Below are 17498 nucleotides of genomic sequence, written 5' to 3' on the forward strand. Positions count from 1 at the left end.
TTGGAACATTTCTGTTCCAAGAACATGAGTGTTGCACAAACATCCCTTAGAATGTCTTTAGTGGAGAAAGTAATTTATCTTTGTTGGATAAATACCAAGCAATTGTGATCACAGAGAGATGTATGAGAAAAAGAGGAAAAAAAAGTAAAAATACAAAAATACAGTTAAGTCTCTAGGCAATTCACATGTTCCAAATCCCATGCGTGTAATAATGTGGAAATACAGTAGCTTCTTCATGATCTTGGCTCTTTAAACTAATCACCCAGCATTGAGACACAAACTTCTGGATTATTATCAATTGAAAAACATTATTCACATATTCACATTCCCAAAACTGATATTTTGCCAGCACTTTAGCATAACCTGACATCACTTTGTCACTAAATATTTTAGCAACTGTTTAATAAATGGTTTTAAACTGTTTGATAAATAGTTTCCCCTGCCATATCACATGGATCTTTTACAATTATAATGATCGAAGACATAAATACAGACAATAAATTAGGAGTAGGAACATAACAATGTTTTTGCAAATCACTGAAGCGTCTGAACTAATGAGTGCAGGACACATGCAGCAATGTAGAAATAATAAGAATTTGAAGTATTCTGCACTTTGTCTACATAATCTCTCTAAAGCTGAACAGTCCTAGTTCTGCTATTTTCAGCAGGATAACAGCCCTATTAATACAGTGCAGAAAATCCTTTAAATGTAAAACACTTTTTCTTTTCTCTCTTAACTTGCTTCATCATAAGAAATGCTGTCGCACTTAATCACAAATAGGAAGGAGTATATTTGCATTCAGGATGCCTTGGAGTTTTTGTAAACCACTAAACTCCCCGTTGCCTTTAAAGGACTGTGTACTGGAGACTAAATATGGGCATGGGTTCGAAATGGATTTCGTGGAATTTTCAAGCAGCACACAGCAGTGATGATGCGCATTACACAGCTGAAACCGAGTTCACTTCACTCCGCAGCTTTTTCTTAAACGTGTTGTCTGACTTATGGAAATATACAAGGAACAATTAATAACTACAGCTATACGGGAACCTGACAAATAGCATTTCTTCTTCTATCCAGCGACCTACAAACTTCGTGATCATGTCTAGGAGAAAGGTGAGAGGACTCACTCGGACCGGGCGCCAGGTAAGCGAGGATCCGGATCTCGACAACTTGCTATCAAACCTGTCGCCTGAAGAGATGGAGGAATTACAGAAGGAAGTGTCGACAGTGCCTGACCCAGACCCGAGTGAGATCGTAATAGTAGACCAAACAGATTTAAAGCAAACTATACCTAATAAAAGAGATTCCACCTTCAATAAATCCGGCGAGTTAAAGGCTGGTTTGCAAAGGAATCTTTCCACTGAGGTAAGAAAACGCTTCAAATGGCACCTTTATCATCTAATCTCCAATTCAAACTTCTCTTTAATGGAAAAAACACTAATGAACCCTAAAAACACTTTTATCTATCTATCTATCTATCTATCTATCTATCTATCTATCTATCTATCTATCTATCTGTCTGTCTGTCTGTCTGTCTGTCTGTCTGTCTGTCTGTCTGTCTGTCTGTCTGTCTGTCTGTCTGCTAGTGATTTTATTGTTTAATTGCAGCAATGCATTTTGGAGGAACGTTTAAGCAGCAGTAACTGCATGGCGTGCTGTAAAGCTCTGATGTGTGGTGGGTCTGAGCCTAGGCTTGGTGTGATACTTTGGCTCATTGCTAATGTGCACTGCCTTTTAAGGTTACACATGCCATGCCAAGTGCTTTGCACAGCAAACATACTTTAGTTTATAAATTGTGCCCTTGTCTGCTTACTAGATTTATGTCTCCTCTATGAAATGTTCATGTAATTTAAACAAAGAATCTGATGGTCAATGTACAGCAAATTGTATAAACTGAAGTCTAAATGAACTGTACAATAACCTGTAGACTTATAGTTGGCTGAGACACAAAGCTTTACAACACCCTTGCCCAATAAAAACACCCTTGTTTTCCATAAACACATGTAAGCCACTATGACTTTTATTAAATGCATTTGCAAGTACGTCACTGCCCTGTTTGAAAAGAACAAATTCGAAGTAATTTTATTTGTTATATGCAGATTGCCATAGACAATTGTATATCAGCTTGCTTATGGTGAGACTGTGCAAACCCGCTATAGCAAAAAAGAAATAAATAAATGGAAAAAAAAACCCTACATCAGAAAAATGTGGAATGCGGTATAATTTTAGGTCAACAATCTTGAGAAGAGTCTTACTTCAGATGGTTTAAGAGTGTTAAGCATGACGACTGGTGGCAGAACTAAGACAGAAACATATGTATCCTTTTCAAATAATATAATTAGTTGTATATTCCATACCATAATAATCATGTTTAAGTATAAAGAATATGTAAGAAACAATGAATAATATTATAAAACAGATAATGTTATCTAGTTAATTGTTAACTAATTGTCAAATATTCAAATAAATTCTTCTGCAGGAGTTTACATGTATGCTGGACCTAATAAATCTTTTAATTTCAGTAATTGGTTATGTATGAATTCATAAGATGGTCTTGCTATGTTTTCTCTCTAGGGTGAGCCCAAAAGAGAAAGTCGGAAACAGGAATATCTCAGAAAAATGGGCTTGAGTCAGGAGACAAATGTTTCCAGTAACGACAGCCAGGAAGGAGGACCTCAGAATTCTTTGTGCAATTCTTCTGTTAAACAAGAGAAAACCATGGAGGACAGGAACACAAGAGCCACCGTGGATTCTAAAGATGCTAGGGCAAGACGATTGAAAAGGAATGAGGAAATTGAAAAGAAACGTGAGGTCAAAGAGAACGAACAGAACGATGATTACAAGCTCAAAAGTAAATGTGACACAAAAGAAGGTAGCAGCAAGACAAAGGAGTTAATATCCAAGCTTCAGGAAAAAAAAGAGGATTGCAAAGAGAAGGAGAGAAGAGATGAAAGCAGGAAGAGAGAATCGGGAGACAGCAAAACAAAGGAGATGATTTCAAGGTTACAAGGAAAACAGGAGAAGGAAGAAAAAAAAGAACAAGAAGTTAGAACAGATATCAGAAAAAGACAGGACAATAAGCCAAAAGGCCTTGTTTCCAAGTTAGAGGAAAACCAAAATTCAGGTGTAGAAAGTAAAAAAGAAGACAGCAGAAGGGAAGATGATAAAAAGAAGACAGAAGAACAAGCAGAGATACTTAAGATAGTTAGTAATGGAAAGGAAAAAGAAATGATTGTGAAGGATGCTGGGAAAAAAATTGAAAGTATAGATAAAGGCAGTGAGAAAGAGATAAGGGATAAGAATGATCAAGCGAAAGAACTATTAAAAATTAATTCTGTTGACACTGCTAAAAAGAAACCAAAAGCACAAAGTGAGATACAGTATGAAACAACTGAATCCAACACAAAAGAAGAGGTTGGAAATTGTGTGACAGACAATAACTCAAAAACCATGACTAAAGAAGAACAGGAAGAAGATGAGCTTACTAGCATGTTTGCAGAAGATCTAGAGAGACTAGAGAGCAATGACCCAAAGATGACTGAGGTCAATGTTAACAATTCAGAAACCATCAAAGTCAAAACCCTCATTCAGTTTGCTGAAGCACTTACTAACAATACACATGTCAAGACATTTGCTCTTGCTAACTGCCGTGCTGATGATCATGTGGCTTATGCTATTGCAAAAATGTTATGCAGCAACAAAATCATTACCAGCATCAACTTGGATTCTAACCTTCTCACCAGCAAGGGCATCATGGCACTAGTCCAAGCCCTTCAGCACAACACCTCCCTAACTGAGCTTCGCTTCCATAATCAGCGGCATATATGTGGAGGCAAGACAGAAATGGAGATGACAAAGATTTTGAAAGAAAACACAACTCTTCTTAAGCTTGGATATCATTTTGAGTTGGCTGGTCCACGCATGACTATGACCAATATCCTCAGTCGTAACATGGACCGGCAGAGGCAAAAGAGGTTGCAGGAACAAAAACAGGCCACAGCCCAAGGAAATGGAGACAAGAAAGACACACTGAAGGTCCCAGAACTTGGTTTCAGCAAAGGTTCCCCAAGAAGCTCACCAAAGCCATCTCCCACTCCATCTCCTGTACCATCCCCCAAATTGACTCCAAAGGCCTTTAAAGCACCTGGTGGTCCTCCACCCCCACCACCTGGTGGCGTACCACCACCACCTCCAATTATAGATGGAGAATTCCTGAAGAACTCTCTGACACCTGTGTCAAAGAGAAAGCTGGAGGACAAGACTGGAGGCCGAGGTGGAGGTCAAAATTCACGGGATCAACTTCTAGCCTCAATCAGGGGTGCCAATATTAAACAGTTAAAAAAGGTAAGATATAGCTTCTCATTAGTTTCTCATCATCATTTTAACGTGTTGAAATATTTTTTGCATGAAGATACTTAATTAAAATACATAGTTAATGTGTTTATTTATTAAAAACTTGGTAGCACAACAGCATTTAAACTTTTAATTCATATAGAGCATCTTTTTTCTTTTCACATAGGTTTCAGTTCCAAAGCTACTGCAATAATCAGACAGGGAAACGTTAAACTCAGAGTGAAGAATGGGTGGCAGACATCTCTCCTAGTGAAGCTCAGGCTATTGGCATCGTCTACACAGACTATGGCCTTAAAAGACAGGGTGTGCGTGATAAAAACAGTATAATTCTGTCAGATACAGCTTTGGCCCAGGATTCTGTCATGAACTATGGAAAGGAGTAGAAGCCTGGTGCAGACTTGGTGCTCAGAGGTTAAGGTTTCCAGCCTGTACTGATACTTGCACTAAGTGAATAATTCATAAGGTAAACTGATGAATGTGTGACATACACTATATGTGAATATATATATGTGTGTGTGTATTGAGAACTCTGCAGGCAGGAAAACTGATTCTGCTAAAATTAAAATCAGTCAGTTGGTTTCTAAATTATTAAAAATTGCCAGCTATTTTCCTCATAACAAATATTTTCACTATGTTGTAGTTGACGTCTAATGGAATTATTTTTCCAAAATAGCTTTAATAGTTTTCAAGCTTTACTATATTGTATACACTTCATTATGCACATTGATGTAATGCTGTATAATACTGCTCATACTCAATTAATCTTTAAGTAGTACATTTCTCAGGATAAATTTAGTTCCTTCATAAAAAGTAGAATATGAATTCATGTCTATTAATATTATGTGACATAATAAATACTTAATATTTGTGACATAATAAATATTCAATTTATTGGTTAATGATTTCATTGTATTTTACATTGGACTTTATTTAGGTGCTGGTCCTCATCAAAATTAATACTATTCACTGCCAAAAGTTTGATTGTCACATCTCTCATGCTTATCAGCTTGGCAAGTAAAAGCTTTCTTTGTATTACAGTAAAGGTTTCGGCATCACTGTTTTTTATTTTTTTTATTTTAATGATGTACCTTTAGACGTTCAAGATTATGTCAAGACTAAAATACTATGCTCAAAAATTGTAAATGCATGTTTAAAATGTTCTTTTATTCATACAGCATAAATGTAATGTCCTGTAGTAAAAACTTTTATGTTATTTGAAATGGACAAAATATTTTGGTTATGTAACTTCTTACTTCAGGGTTGAAGAATAACAGAATAGTGATGTGAAAAATAATGTGTGATAAAAATGTGGATGAATAAAGAACACAATGTCAAAAAAAAAAACTGATTTGAAGATATAATTTCCAAAATATATTTTACATGGTAAAAGTTGTGTCATGCTATCTAAGGCCAAAATAACAAACATACACCCAGAGTGACCAAGTTTTCAGACTCCCTTAAATTCTTTACTTTTTGTTATATTGCAGCCATTTGCTAAAATCATTTAAGTTCATTTCTTTTCCTCATTAATGTAAACATAGCACCTTATATTGATAAAAAACACAGAATTGTTGACATTGTTGCAGATTTATTAAAAAAGAAAAACTGAAATATCACATGGTCTTTAGTATTCAGACCCTTTGCTCAGTATTTAGTATTTTGTAGAAGCACCCTTTTGATCTAATACAGCCATGAGTCTTTTTGGGAAAGATGCAACAAGTTTTTCACACCTGGATTTGGGAAACCCCTGCCATTCCTCCTTGCAGATTCTCTCCAGTTCTGTCAGGTTGGATGGTAAACGTTGGTGGACAGCCATTTCTAGGTCTCTCCAGAGATGCTCAATTGGGTTTAAGTCAGGGCTCTAGCTGGGCCATTCAAGAAGAGTCACGGAGTTGTTGTGAAGCCACTCCTTCGTTATTTTAGCTGTGTGCTTAGGGTCATTGTCTTGTTGTAAACCTTCGGCCCTGTCTGAGGTCCAGAGCACTTTGGAGAAGGTTTTCGTCCAGGATATCCCTGTACTTGGCCGCATTAATCTTTCTCTCGATTGCAACCAGTTGTCCTGTCCCTGCAGCTGAAAAACACCCCCACAGCATGATGCTGCCACCACCATGCTTCACTGTTTTGACTGTATTGGACAGATGATGAGCAGTGCCTGGTTTTCTCCACACATACCGCTTAGAATTAAGGCGAAAAAGTTCTATCTTGGTCTCATCAGACCAGAGAATCTTATTTCTCACCATCTTGGAGTCCTTCAGGTGTGTTCTTAGCAAACTCCATGCAGGCTTTCATGTGTCTTGCACTGAGGAGAGGCTTCTGTCGGGCCACTCTGCGATAAATCTCCGACTGGTGGAGGGCTGCATGATGGTTGACTTTCTACAACTTTCTCCCATCTCCCTACTGCATCTCTGGTGCTCAGCCACAGTGATCTTTGGGCTCTTCTCCCCCGATACCTCAGTTTGGTTGGATGGCGAGCTCTAGAAAGGGTTCTGGTCGTCTCAAACGTCTTCCATTTAAGGATTATGGAGGCCACTGTGCTTTTAGGAACCTTAAGTTCCTAAAAAAAATTTCTAACCTTGGCCAGATCTGTGCCTTGCCACAATTCTGTCTCTGAGCTCTTCAGGCAGTCCCTTTGACCTCATGATTCTCATTTGCTCTGACATGCATTGTGATCTGTAAGGTCTTATATAGACAGGTGTGTGGCTTTCCTAATCAAGTCCAATCAGTATAATAAAACACAGCTGGACTCAAATGAAGGTGTAGAACCATCTCAAGAATGATCAGAAGAAATGTATAGCACCTGAGTTAAATATGAGTGTCACAGCAAAGGGTCTGAACACTTAGGACCATGTGATATTTTAGTTTTCTTTTTTAATAAATCGGCAAAAATGGCAACAATTCTGTGTTTTTCTGTCAATATGGGGTGCTGCATTAAATGAGGAAAGAACTGAACTTAAAAATGATTTTAGCAAATGGCTGCAATATAACAAAGAGTGCAAATTTAAGGGAGTCTGAATACTTTCCATACCCACTGTATATATATATATATATATATATATATATATATATATATATATATATATATATATATATATATTTGATATCAAATCATCAATATGAGAAGTGGGATTGAAGATACTGTATGTCCTTTACCCAGCAGTGAATCGCTTTTTGAAATTTTTATTTTGATTTGGACAGCAGCAGTGCAGTTTATATTAACTTGTCTCTGACTCACCCTGTGCACCCAAGAAATGTCTATATTTGGTCATTCTCAAAGGCTGCATCTCATTCCTGTCTGTCCACAAAGAGGTGGGGAGAAAGAGAGAGAGAGAGAGAGAGAGAGAGAGAGAGAGAGAGAGAGAGAGAGAGAGAGAGAAAGTATAAGTGAGATTAAAGTCTATGTCTTTTTTTAAATACCAAGATGGTTTTGATGATGTTTGACATTTTCTTTATTTGGAAAGTGAACATGAATGTAAAACAGAGTTTATTTTTCCAACATTGTCATAAAAAGGCAATTAATGGATAATTTATCATTACATAGCAACTCAAAGTTATTATTCCTGCATAAATAGGGTTTTAAAATCAATTGACATTGTCCCAAAGCAGCGATGTTAAACAATGTTGACACAATGTTGCCTCTAATAATATTTGTGTAAAAAAAAAAAAAAAAAGGTGCTATGCTATTCAAAGAGATCATGATGGGAGATCATTTAACTGTTTAGTAAAATTAAGTCGTACAAAAACAGTAAAAATCACAGCTATGTTGAATAGTGTAGTGAAAGTAAGAGCATCTCCACATGGGACTAAATGGCTGTGTAGTCTTAAGAAAACCACTCAGTGAGATAAGATTTCAAATGTTTCAATGTTTCAAGATTTCACTCTGGAGCAATGGAAAAAGGTTGTATGTTCTGGTGAGTCCAGATTTTCTTGTTCCAGAGTAATGGGCTCATCAAAATAAGAAGAGATGCAGATGAAATGGTGCACCTAATTATGCCTAGTGCCTGCCATACAAGACTGTGGGGGCAGTGTTGGTCCAGCAATGTTCAGCAATGTTACAGTATGTGCCAAAATGTAGGTCAGCTGACTGCCTGAGTACAATAAATAAGCAGGTTTTTCCATTAATTATTTAAGTGACAATGCCAGGATTCATCATACCCAAATTGTGGTTCAGGGCACATGAGACATCACACATCAATTAGCCACCACAAAATCCAGACCTAATCCCTTTAAGAATCTTTGGGTTGTGCTGAAGAAGATGTAGCACTCTCCCCTAATCAAAGCAAGATTTTGGTGAGAATTTAATGCAACTCTGATTAGAAATAACTGTTGTTACTTTGCATAAGCTTACTAAAATGATGCCATGAACAAAACTATGAAATATACACTCAGTACCCTAAAATGACAAAGTGAAAACTCAAGGAAAAAAAAAAACTGAAATATCACGTACATAAGGATACCAGTGGTGGGCCATCAGTGCCAGCAAAGAGTTTTCTGCTGGCCTAAACACTATCAGAAGCACTGACCTACATTTATAACCTAAATTGTAATATTTGTTCCATGAAATTGTATTAATTTCAACGCTACGAAATATTCATTTGTAGCATTTCTCTTGGCTGCACTATGTATCCAGTACGTGTATGTTAGATTTTTTTGTCCAATCAGATTTCAGCCTCTCGGACATACTTAAAAATACATTTTCCAGAAAAGCTAGACATCATGAGGAGAGGTCGGTCAACCCCAAAGCTAGCTAGCTTGTCTCAGCCCAGGAAAGGGTTTGTTCATCACTTCCAGACCAGTAAATACGAGCGGTACCACTGGCTTACAGCCTCTGAGGAGCGGTGAAAATTACGAGTATGCATCTCTGGTGAGTATGTTGTATTTTATTTACATTTTAAAGTTTTTGTCATGTTATTAGACAAATATTGATCCTGAACTGCTCCAGGTGATGTAGGTACACAGTTGCGGTTGTAGTGTAGAGGTTTGGAGTTAACTGGGTTTCTTGCTTTAGTAAAATGGTATTTACCCTCCATATGCGAAACGCCTCTCTCCTATTACATGCCATGCGTGGTTATATTGAGCTTTTGTATAGTATTGTTGGTTTCTATAATTGCGACATGATAGCGGTGGTATTAAGAGGTGGATTATGTTGGGTATGTCCCCACTGAAAGCCCATTTACTAAATGCGCAGCCCGCCACTGAAGGATACAGACTCTACTCACTACACACCTTTGGCAACAATTACAGCTTAGAGTCTTTTTGGGGAAGATGCAACACGCTTTGCAAATCTGCATTGGGAGATTTTCTATCATTCTTCATAGCAAATTCTCTCATGCTGGGTTAGTTTGGATGGGGAGTGTCGGTGGACAGCTACTTCCAGTTCTCTCCAGAGATGCTCATTAGGGTTGAAGTCAGCACTCTGGCTGGGCCACTCTAGAACATTCACAGTGTTATCCCTAATCCACTTCTGTGTTGTCTTGGCTGTGTTGTTAGGGTGTTTGTCATGTAGGAGTGTGAACCTTTGGCCCAGACTGAGGTCCTAACCACTGTGGAACAGGAATTCACTGAGGATTGCTGTATCCTTTTTCACTGTACTTTGCTCAATTCAGCTTTCCCTCAACCCTCACCAGCTGCCATGTCCCTGCTTCAGAAAAACACTCCACCACCATGCTTCACTTTTGGGATCGTTTAAGGCAGATAATGAGTGGTGGCAGATTCTCACCAGACAGAACGTTTAGAATTAAGGCCAAACAGTTCAATCTTGGTTTCATCAGACTAGCGAATCCTTTTCTTCAGAGTCCTTCAGATGCCTGTAGGAAAACGTCTAGCAGGCTTCCATGGGCTTCTATTTAAACTGAGGTAACACTTCCATTTAGCCACTTTACCATAAATCCCAATGGTGGTTGTCCTCCTACAACTTTGCCCTATCACCACACAGGATCTCCGGGGCTCCGTCAGAATGACCATTGGGTTCTTGGTTAACTCTCTTACTAAGGCCCTTTTCTCTGATTGCTCAGATTAACCAGCTCTTGGAAGAGTCCTGATAGTGCCACACTTCTTCCATTTGAAAATTATGGAGGCCACTGTGCTCTTTGAAATTTTCAGTATAGCAAATATTTTTGTTAGCATCCCCAGATCTGTTCCTTGCAACATTCCTGTCTCTGAGCACTGCAGACAGTTTCTTTGGCTTGGTTTTTGCTTTGATATGCATTGTCAGCCCCCTATAGAAATGTGTGTTCCTTTCTAAATCATGACCAATCAATAAACTTTTCCACAGGTAGATTCCACTCAGGGTGTAGAAAAATATCAGCAACGATCAAGAGCATTGGGAGGCACCTAAGCTAATTTTTTGCTTAGTGTTATTGCAAAGAGTCTAAATATTAATGAGAAATAAAATGTATTTGAACAATTCCAGTATCAGGCTGCAACAAAAATTTTGTTTTAAATGAATGGGGTCTAAATAATTTCCGAATGCACTGTATTTATGTAGTTTACATAAATAATCATCCCTGGCTTCTGTATAACACCGCTACTAATAATTAAGCTGTTGGTGTTAAATTTGTTGTGTTATTTATAAAAAATTATAACGCTCAAAAATAATCTATTTAAATATTTATGAAATAAAACCAAAGTCCTGAACCAGACTGGATGGATGGAGGTTTTTAAGCACCGATTTGTAAATCTAGGGCAGAGCTGGAAGAAGCGAGTGGTATCACAAAACTTTGCTTAGTTGTATTAATGTGTTCACTGTTTCAATGAGTGGTGGAGTGGATTAAATTAACATGGCAGAATAAAATCAGAGATCTGCCACCTGCCTCCCATTTCCTCTTCCTTGAGCTCTTCAAGCTGGTGCTGAAGTCCAGGAAATTGCACTTTTGTAGTGAGTAGTTTTTTTGTTTTGTTTTTTAGTTAGTTATTTTATGCAGTTCCCAACACTGTACAAATTTGTTCATATTTATATAGTGTATTACAAAGGTATTTAGACTCCTGGCCAATTATCGCATATTGCTGAATTACAAATAATGCAAGAAATTTCTTGTTCAATATTTACTTTTAAAACACTGGAACTCAGAATCAATTATTGTGGTTATCAATGTGACTGTGTTTGTAAGAAATATTTGGTGAGAATAAAAATTCAAATATCTTGCTTGAATCTTGCTTAAATTCGGTCCACACATTAATATTTTTTATGATGTTTTAAAATAGTACTTTTTGAGTATTGTCTTGCTCCTTGCCACCTTCCCACACTGGCCCACAGTACTCAGTGATCTTGATATGGTTGAGTGCCCCTATGCTTATGCCACTTCCAGCCCTTTCGAGTAAGTGTGTGTACATGTACGTGAGTGCGAGAGAGAGAGAGAGAGAGAGAGAGAGAGAGAGAGAGAGAGAGAGAGAGAGAGAGAAGGGACACAGAAGCCTGTGTACTATATGTGTGCACGAAAGTGTGCACAAAAAAATAAATATATATATATATATTTTTCTGCACCACATTCACTTCAAAGATCAGATCACTTAATGTTTAGATATATAAAATTAAGTGCTGTAATTATGTAAAGGAAAGAGAAACACACTCAAAAGATAATGGACACTTAACATACGTTCAGTCTAATCCTATTTCATATGCCCAATTCTGCTCAGAAGATAATGGTTAATAATCCCTCCTGCAGCAAAAAATCCTGGCTTGTTGACCTGTTTGTAAATGACCTTTTTCAGCCTAATGTTTAGTCTTTAATGTTTATCAGACATCTACAACTCCTTGAATGCTTTAAATAATAAACCATAATTGTTCTAGAAAGACCAAAATGTGAAGGAAAAAAAAAAGATCTTGTGATCTGTCAGACAGCATAGTGGTGTCATGGTTCGAGCTTCCACGGCTGTTTCTTTAACTGTAAACAAACCTTTAGTGATATCGGTCCTTTTTACATTATCCAAGCCAATCATCAGCCCTAAACTCAAATGAACATGAATTTCAGCTCCTGAAGAGGAGACGGACAGGTGAAATGGACAAAACAATCAAATGGAAAAAAGATGCAGTAAAAGCCTGGAAAAGCAACAGTCCCTTTTTTCTATATGGAACATTTTACAGAAAATGATTTGAAATTATTCATCTATTTTTCTGATAAAATTTTCAAGCATCTGTCTGTGCTTATATGATTTCTGTTGCAACTGAATTTAACGAGCTCTCCCTTCACCCAGACTCAACGTGCTACAACGGCCTACCAAGAAAGTCATTGTTCACTGTCTTCCTCCTTCCTTTCACAACTATTTCTCATGGGAGTTTATCTTTTGGCATCGTCGTGCGTTTAAAAATCAATACCGATGGAAGTTTTTTCTTTAGATGCTGTGCAGCTCATAACACAGGCGAGGTGCGTTTTTTCATTTCTGTTCGGAAATTTCATTGGTCTAATGTTATATCGCAAATTTTTTTGGCTTGAAGTTTGTGAAACCGGGAAAAACCTGCTTCGTTGTTTAAGCTGCAGGGATCAAAACATGGAAAAAGTAGCAGCTTATAGTCCGAAAAATATGGTACACAAGTCCAATTAATCTTTAGTATTTCACCACAAAGACCATGTTAAAAAAAAAAAAAAAAAAAAAAAAAGGTCTCTTCTGAAATAAGTATTTTAAAACCAATGCTTCATCAGTGGAACTTTAAAAAAATAATAAAAATAAAATAAAAAATGGTTAAAAATAGTAACACAAAAATGTAACCACAGCAACAACCTTTTTTTCCCAGTAGAGTATCCAACTCAGTTTTATTCACTATTCTTTTGTTTAAACTGAAATACTCAAATACTGTACTATGATAAATAAATATCTGCTTCAAAAATGAATAGTTTGGGGACATGTTTAAATGGAAAAGATGTATTAAATTATTTTACAACTTTCTCTCTCCAGAAGACAAAATAGTCACTGGCAAAATATTTTACAACTGCAAAGATTCACACAACTAAAAGTTGTCTTTATATGCTATTACAAACATTAAAATGGTAATGAAAAACAAAAGACACTTTATTCATAGAAAAAGCACAAAAGAGAAATCTCCTCTTGTCCAAACAAGCAAAGAAAGACATCTGGCTGAGATTATGAATATCTTTAGAAGACCAAGAAGGGCAAAGGGTTTTTCCTTTTCTGTTCTTCAACAAACTTGTTTAAGGGTGGATTGCACTGGTATGTACTTCTTAAATGAAGAATTCCATTGATCCTCTGTGTGATTGTAATACCTCATGAGTCCATGGAATATTAAAATGGTTTGAAAATAATGTGGCTGCTCACTGGTACTGTCTATAGTCACCAAAGGACGATGTGGGCATCGGGGATGGTTCCTCAAACTGTGGGCCTGACAAATATGAGAGGAATATATTTCTTGACTCTTTATGGTTGTAGGTATAAATTGATAAGATATGCCACATGCAATACTCATATTTTGCACACTCACCAGTTGGGAGCTGCGATGAAGCAAACCTTGTGAGGAGGATTCCCGCACCTTCTATCAAGGCTAGCAGTATGCCGCCCATAGCTGCAGAACCAACCATAGCCACAGGCCCGTCTAACGACAAAGAACATCAATCAGTTATCATTTCATTTGAATAACACATCAATCAGTTTAATTTAACTTGCAACACCAAGGGTAAATAAATCCAAAAGAAAGAACTGGTGGTTGTGTTTCTATAAACATTCTGTAGTGTAGTCTGCAATTGTAAAATATTATTCTTACAACGACTAGTAATCAAGTTTCATGAACTGTGTTTTTACATCCAACTTACAAGCATAATAAAATGCACACTATGCACTTACTTCTTGCAGCAAGAATTGCACCTGTCATGGCTCCACTAGTTATCGAGTTCCATGGGTCCTCTTTTCCACGGACTTTCACTAAACCGCAGTCAATCATTGAGAAAAGCCCACCCCATACCGCAAAGCTTCCTGCAACACACATTTCTCATGTGTTTGCACATTTTTATTAAGCTCACATATTACTTAGCTGCCTCTCCTTTTCTCCTAGGGATAGGACATACATTTCACTTACATTTCTGATATTTTTACATTAGAAATGTGGTCACATGTGCATGCAAATATATTAATTGGTCAACAAAAAGTTATTATTATCTGTATATCACTTAGTCCTTTCCACCAGATCTGCAAATCCTTTATGTTGCCACTGTTTCCAACAGCATACTCATGTGCTCTTCTTACACTAGATTGAAAAGCTAATAGGTTTGCATTTGCTGCTGAGCTGTGCTGTCTGAAGAACTGTTCACAAAAAAAAAAAAAAAAAGAATCACAAGGACCAAGGTTCACACACAATGCATTCATACCTCCTAACTGTGGTGCCCTGGTCCTGATGGCTGTTAAGCTCCCTTTTAACCTGTGGTTCATGCCCTATGATAAAAACAACAGATCCATCAAGACATAATTCACATACATGATAGAGATTGCCAAAAATCATTTAAAACACAAATATGGAAGTGAAATAAAGGATTAAGAATTGTAAAGTGGTCAACATACAGAAGGTGAATTTCTAAAGCCTTTGACAGCCTGAAATATTCCTCCACCTATGGCTCCCATGGTGAAGGCACCCCCACAATCATCAACTATCCTCCAGGGGCTAGAAAAAAAAATGCATCAAATGTAAATATGAGGGTAAGTCATACAAATGTCAGTTATTTTGTCAATAACTGTAAATATGTGTCACAAAACTGCAGAATTATTCTACATAATGTCTACTTTAAATATAAGTGCTGAACAAGTGTCCATATGTTCTCCCCCAGTTCATTTGCTTGTGCATTTGCCTCATCATGATTACAGCAACATTAAAATTGCTTATGGTGTTGGTGGCATCTAAATGAATGGCACTATATAATGTTACAACGCTATTACACTGTAATAAAAGTCAGTCATGGCATGAACAAGAGATTGACAATGTCATCAATGCTGAAATACCAAAAAAAATAAAAATCATGAACACCAAAAGCAGTACTAACAGGACACATTGAAAAACAACTATGTGAATACACCCTCTGACATCTTTCCGAATACTAATGGTGTGATGTATCAGGAAACAAAATGGCAAAACATAGCTTGGTGGGGGTTTTCTCAGTGTTAAGGAGTTTTGAATGCTTTGGTTTCTGCACATTTTACCTAATTTGTAGAGCTGCAACAACTAATCAATAAAGTTGACAACCATGCTTAAAATCTATCTTAAAATCTAAAATCTAAATGCAGTTTGTTTTTTGCAGAAATAAAAAAAGAAATCAGCATGAGTGAATTTGTTCAAAGGAGAAATCCCCATAAGCCACTATAAGCCTTAAAATGTATAAATTAACGATAGTTAAATTCAACAAATGGGCTTTTCATTTTTTCCAAGTACACTTTTATACATAAATAATAGAGATGCACCAAAATGAAAATTCTTGGGCATTTTTTCAGTTTGCCTTTTTGGTCAAAAATGATAATGAAAATTCAGAGCATCCCTAATAAATAAATTGAATTAGGGTTTTATATAGTTTTAATAAGCAAAACGTACATTTTAAACATTTTTATTAAATTTTAATATTAAAATCATCATTAGCTGCAATCCTAATCTCATTCACCTCACCTTGCTTATATATACAGTAATATGCATTTTATAATGATAAAAATAATTACACAACTTTTTAACTTTTGACCCTTTCACCTGAAGCGACTGTTTCAGACGTAATGATGACAGAACCCTTCATCGGAAGCTCATGTACCTCGTGTCTGGTGTCAATGTCACTTATAAACATGGTAATAATATTTTGTTGCAAATTCAGTATGTGATGCGTGAGCCTGGAGATATGAGACTTAATACAATATTTAGCTATATTAGCTATTTATTTAGCAGAAACCAATACCACGTTCGCTAAAAATGTAAATAACAATTCTTTTAAATAGATACATCCACCAAATGCCGACCAGAATAAAAATAATTAAACATATAGTGCCACTAAGAGTAACGATGCTAAAGCAAGGTCATATGTTGGCAATATAGCATTTTAAATGAGCTAACCGAGAGCATGGCATGATGCAAAAACATAATTCAGAATTCATCCTCTACACAGGTGTTTATCACAATTTGAGCTTTAAACACTGTATAATATAAGTATTTGTTTAGATTTGGTAAAGTAAGACATAAATATATTTAAAATGTATAAAACTCAGAAGTTATATTAACTGATTTGCCTCACCATGGCTCCCTAGCGTACTCCTCCATTTTGTTCTTTTTCCGTTTCCAATGTCGCAAAAAGTCACGTGACAGTTCTTCTTCTTCTTCTTCTTCTTCTTCTTCTTTATTGTTTTATGCGGTTGGCGAAACTATTTTTGGTATGTTTTCCGCCACCTACTGTGCTGGAAACTGCAGCGTTGGCGTAAATTGACAAGCAAACAAAAAAATGTATATTTACTTAATGCTCTTAGATTATAAATATATTTTTAAATTATTATGTATTCTGGTATATGGACACATGCCTCTCAGAGATCCTATGAGTTGTTCTCTTTTATCCTCATATGGTTTGCATTTATTTGATTATGATTGCATGATATCGTTTAACAGTAATGAGAATTTACCACTCTTTAAATGTGACAGTGCTGCATATTCAATTCAATTCATTTTTATTTGTAAAGCGCTATTTAACAATGAACATTGTCTCAAAGCAGCTTTACACACGTAATGTGGTGATAAAAATGTATATGTTCTTTAAGTGTAAGTTTGTCCCTGATGAGCAAGCCGGTGGCGACTGTGGCGAGGAAAAACTCCCCGAGATGGCATAAGGAAGAAACCTTGAGAGGAACCAGACTCAAAAGGAAACCCATCCTCATCTGGGTTGCACCGAATGTCCATTTGTAGCAGATAAACGATGTTGCGGGGTACAGTGATGGTGATCAGAAGCAAACTTTAGTCCTGAGTCAGTGTAGCAGACTGTTGACATTAACTACAGTCCAAATCCATCCTCAAAGCTCCCGTTCTACCCAATTCTACCCACTGCAGATTCAACCAGCATGACTGTTTTATTTTTACTGTTTTACTGTTTTACTGTCATTAGTACCCTTGTGTATACACTTTTTCTCATATATATCTTTATATATTTTATATTTTATATAGTTTATACCCTTTATTTATCTGCTTTCTTTT

At 36.6% G+C, this 17498-nt stretch overlaps 2 protein-coding genes across 2 annotated transcripts; one reads left to right on the forward strand and one right to left on the reverse strand.

Moving 5' to 3' along the window:
• The first annotated feature begins 890 nt into the window (after nt 1-890).
• On the forward strand, nt 891-5698 carry lmod1b (leiomodin 1b (smooth muscle)). Its single transcript, XM_046875208.1, has 3 exons — nt 891-1366; nt 2576-4345; nt 4521-5698. Exons 1-3 carry the CDS (start codon nt 1100-1102, stop codon nt 4545-4547), a joined length of 2064 nt encoding a protein of 687 aa, XP_046731164.1. The 5' UTR covers nt 891-1099; the 3' UTR covers nt 4548-5698.
• Nucleotides 5699-13194: 7496 nt separating this feature from the next.
• On the reverse strand, nt 13195-16651 carry timm17a (translocase of inner mitochondrial membrane 17 homolog A (yeast)). Its single transcript, XM_046874625.1, has 6 exons — nt 16555-16651; nt 14855-14954; nt 14665-14728; nt 14144-14272; nt 13785-13895; nt 13195-13685 (listed from the first exon to the last, which is right to left on the reverse strand). The coding sequence occupies exons 1-6, from the start codon at nt 16578-16580 to the stop codon at nt 13618-13620; spliced, it is 498 nt and encodes a 165-aa protein (XP_046730581.1). The 5' UTR covers nt 16581-16651; the 3' UTR covers nt 13195-13617.
• Between the last annotated feature and the right edge of the window lie 847 nt (nt 16652-17498).

This window comes from Silurus meridionalis, chromosome 19 (genome assembly GCF_014805685.1).
Source record: "Silurus meridionalis isolate SWU-2019-XX chromosome 19, ASM1480568v1, whole genome shotgun sequence".
Classification (NCBI taxonomy): Eukaryota; Metazoa; Chordata; class Actinopteri; order Siluriformes; family Siluridae; genus Silurus; species Silurus meridionalis.

Bases quoted from the DNA above. Each gene is read 5' to 3' on its own strand.
- lmod1b (XM_046875208.1), top strand. From the start codon at position 1,100: ATGTCTAGGAGAAAGGTGAGAGGACTCACTCGGACCGGGCGCCAGGTA. The intron at 1,367-2,575 runs GTAAGAAAACGC...TTTTCTCTCTAG, and splicing joins AAAGGAATCTTTCCACTGAG to GGTGAGCCCAAAAGAGAAAG. The intron at 4,346-4,520 runs GTAAGATATAGC...CTTTTCACATAG, and splicing joins ATATTAAACAGTTAAAAAAG to GTTTCAGTTCCAAAGCTACT.
- timm17a (XM_046874625.1), bottom strand. From the start codon at position 16,580: ATGGAGGAGTACGCTAGGGAGCCATG. The intron at 14,955-16,554 runs GTGAGGCAAATC...TTTTTTTTCTAG, and splicing joins GAGTACGCTAGGGAGCCATG to CCCCTGGAGGATAGTTGATG. The intron at 13,686-13,784 runs GTGAGTGTGCAA...CATATTTGTCAG, and splicing joins TTCATCGCAGCTCCCAACTG to GCCCACAGTTTGAGGAACCA.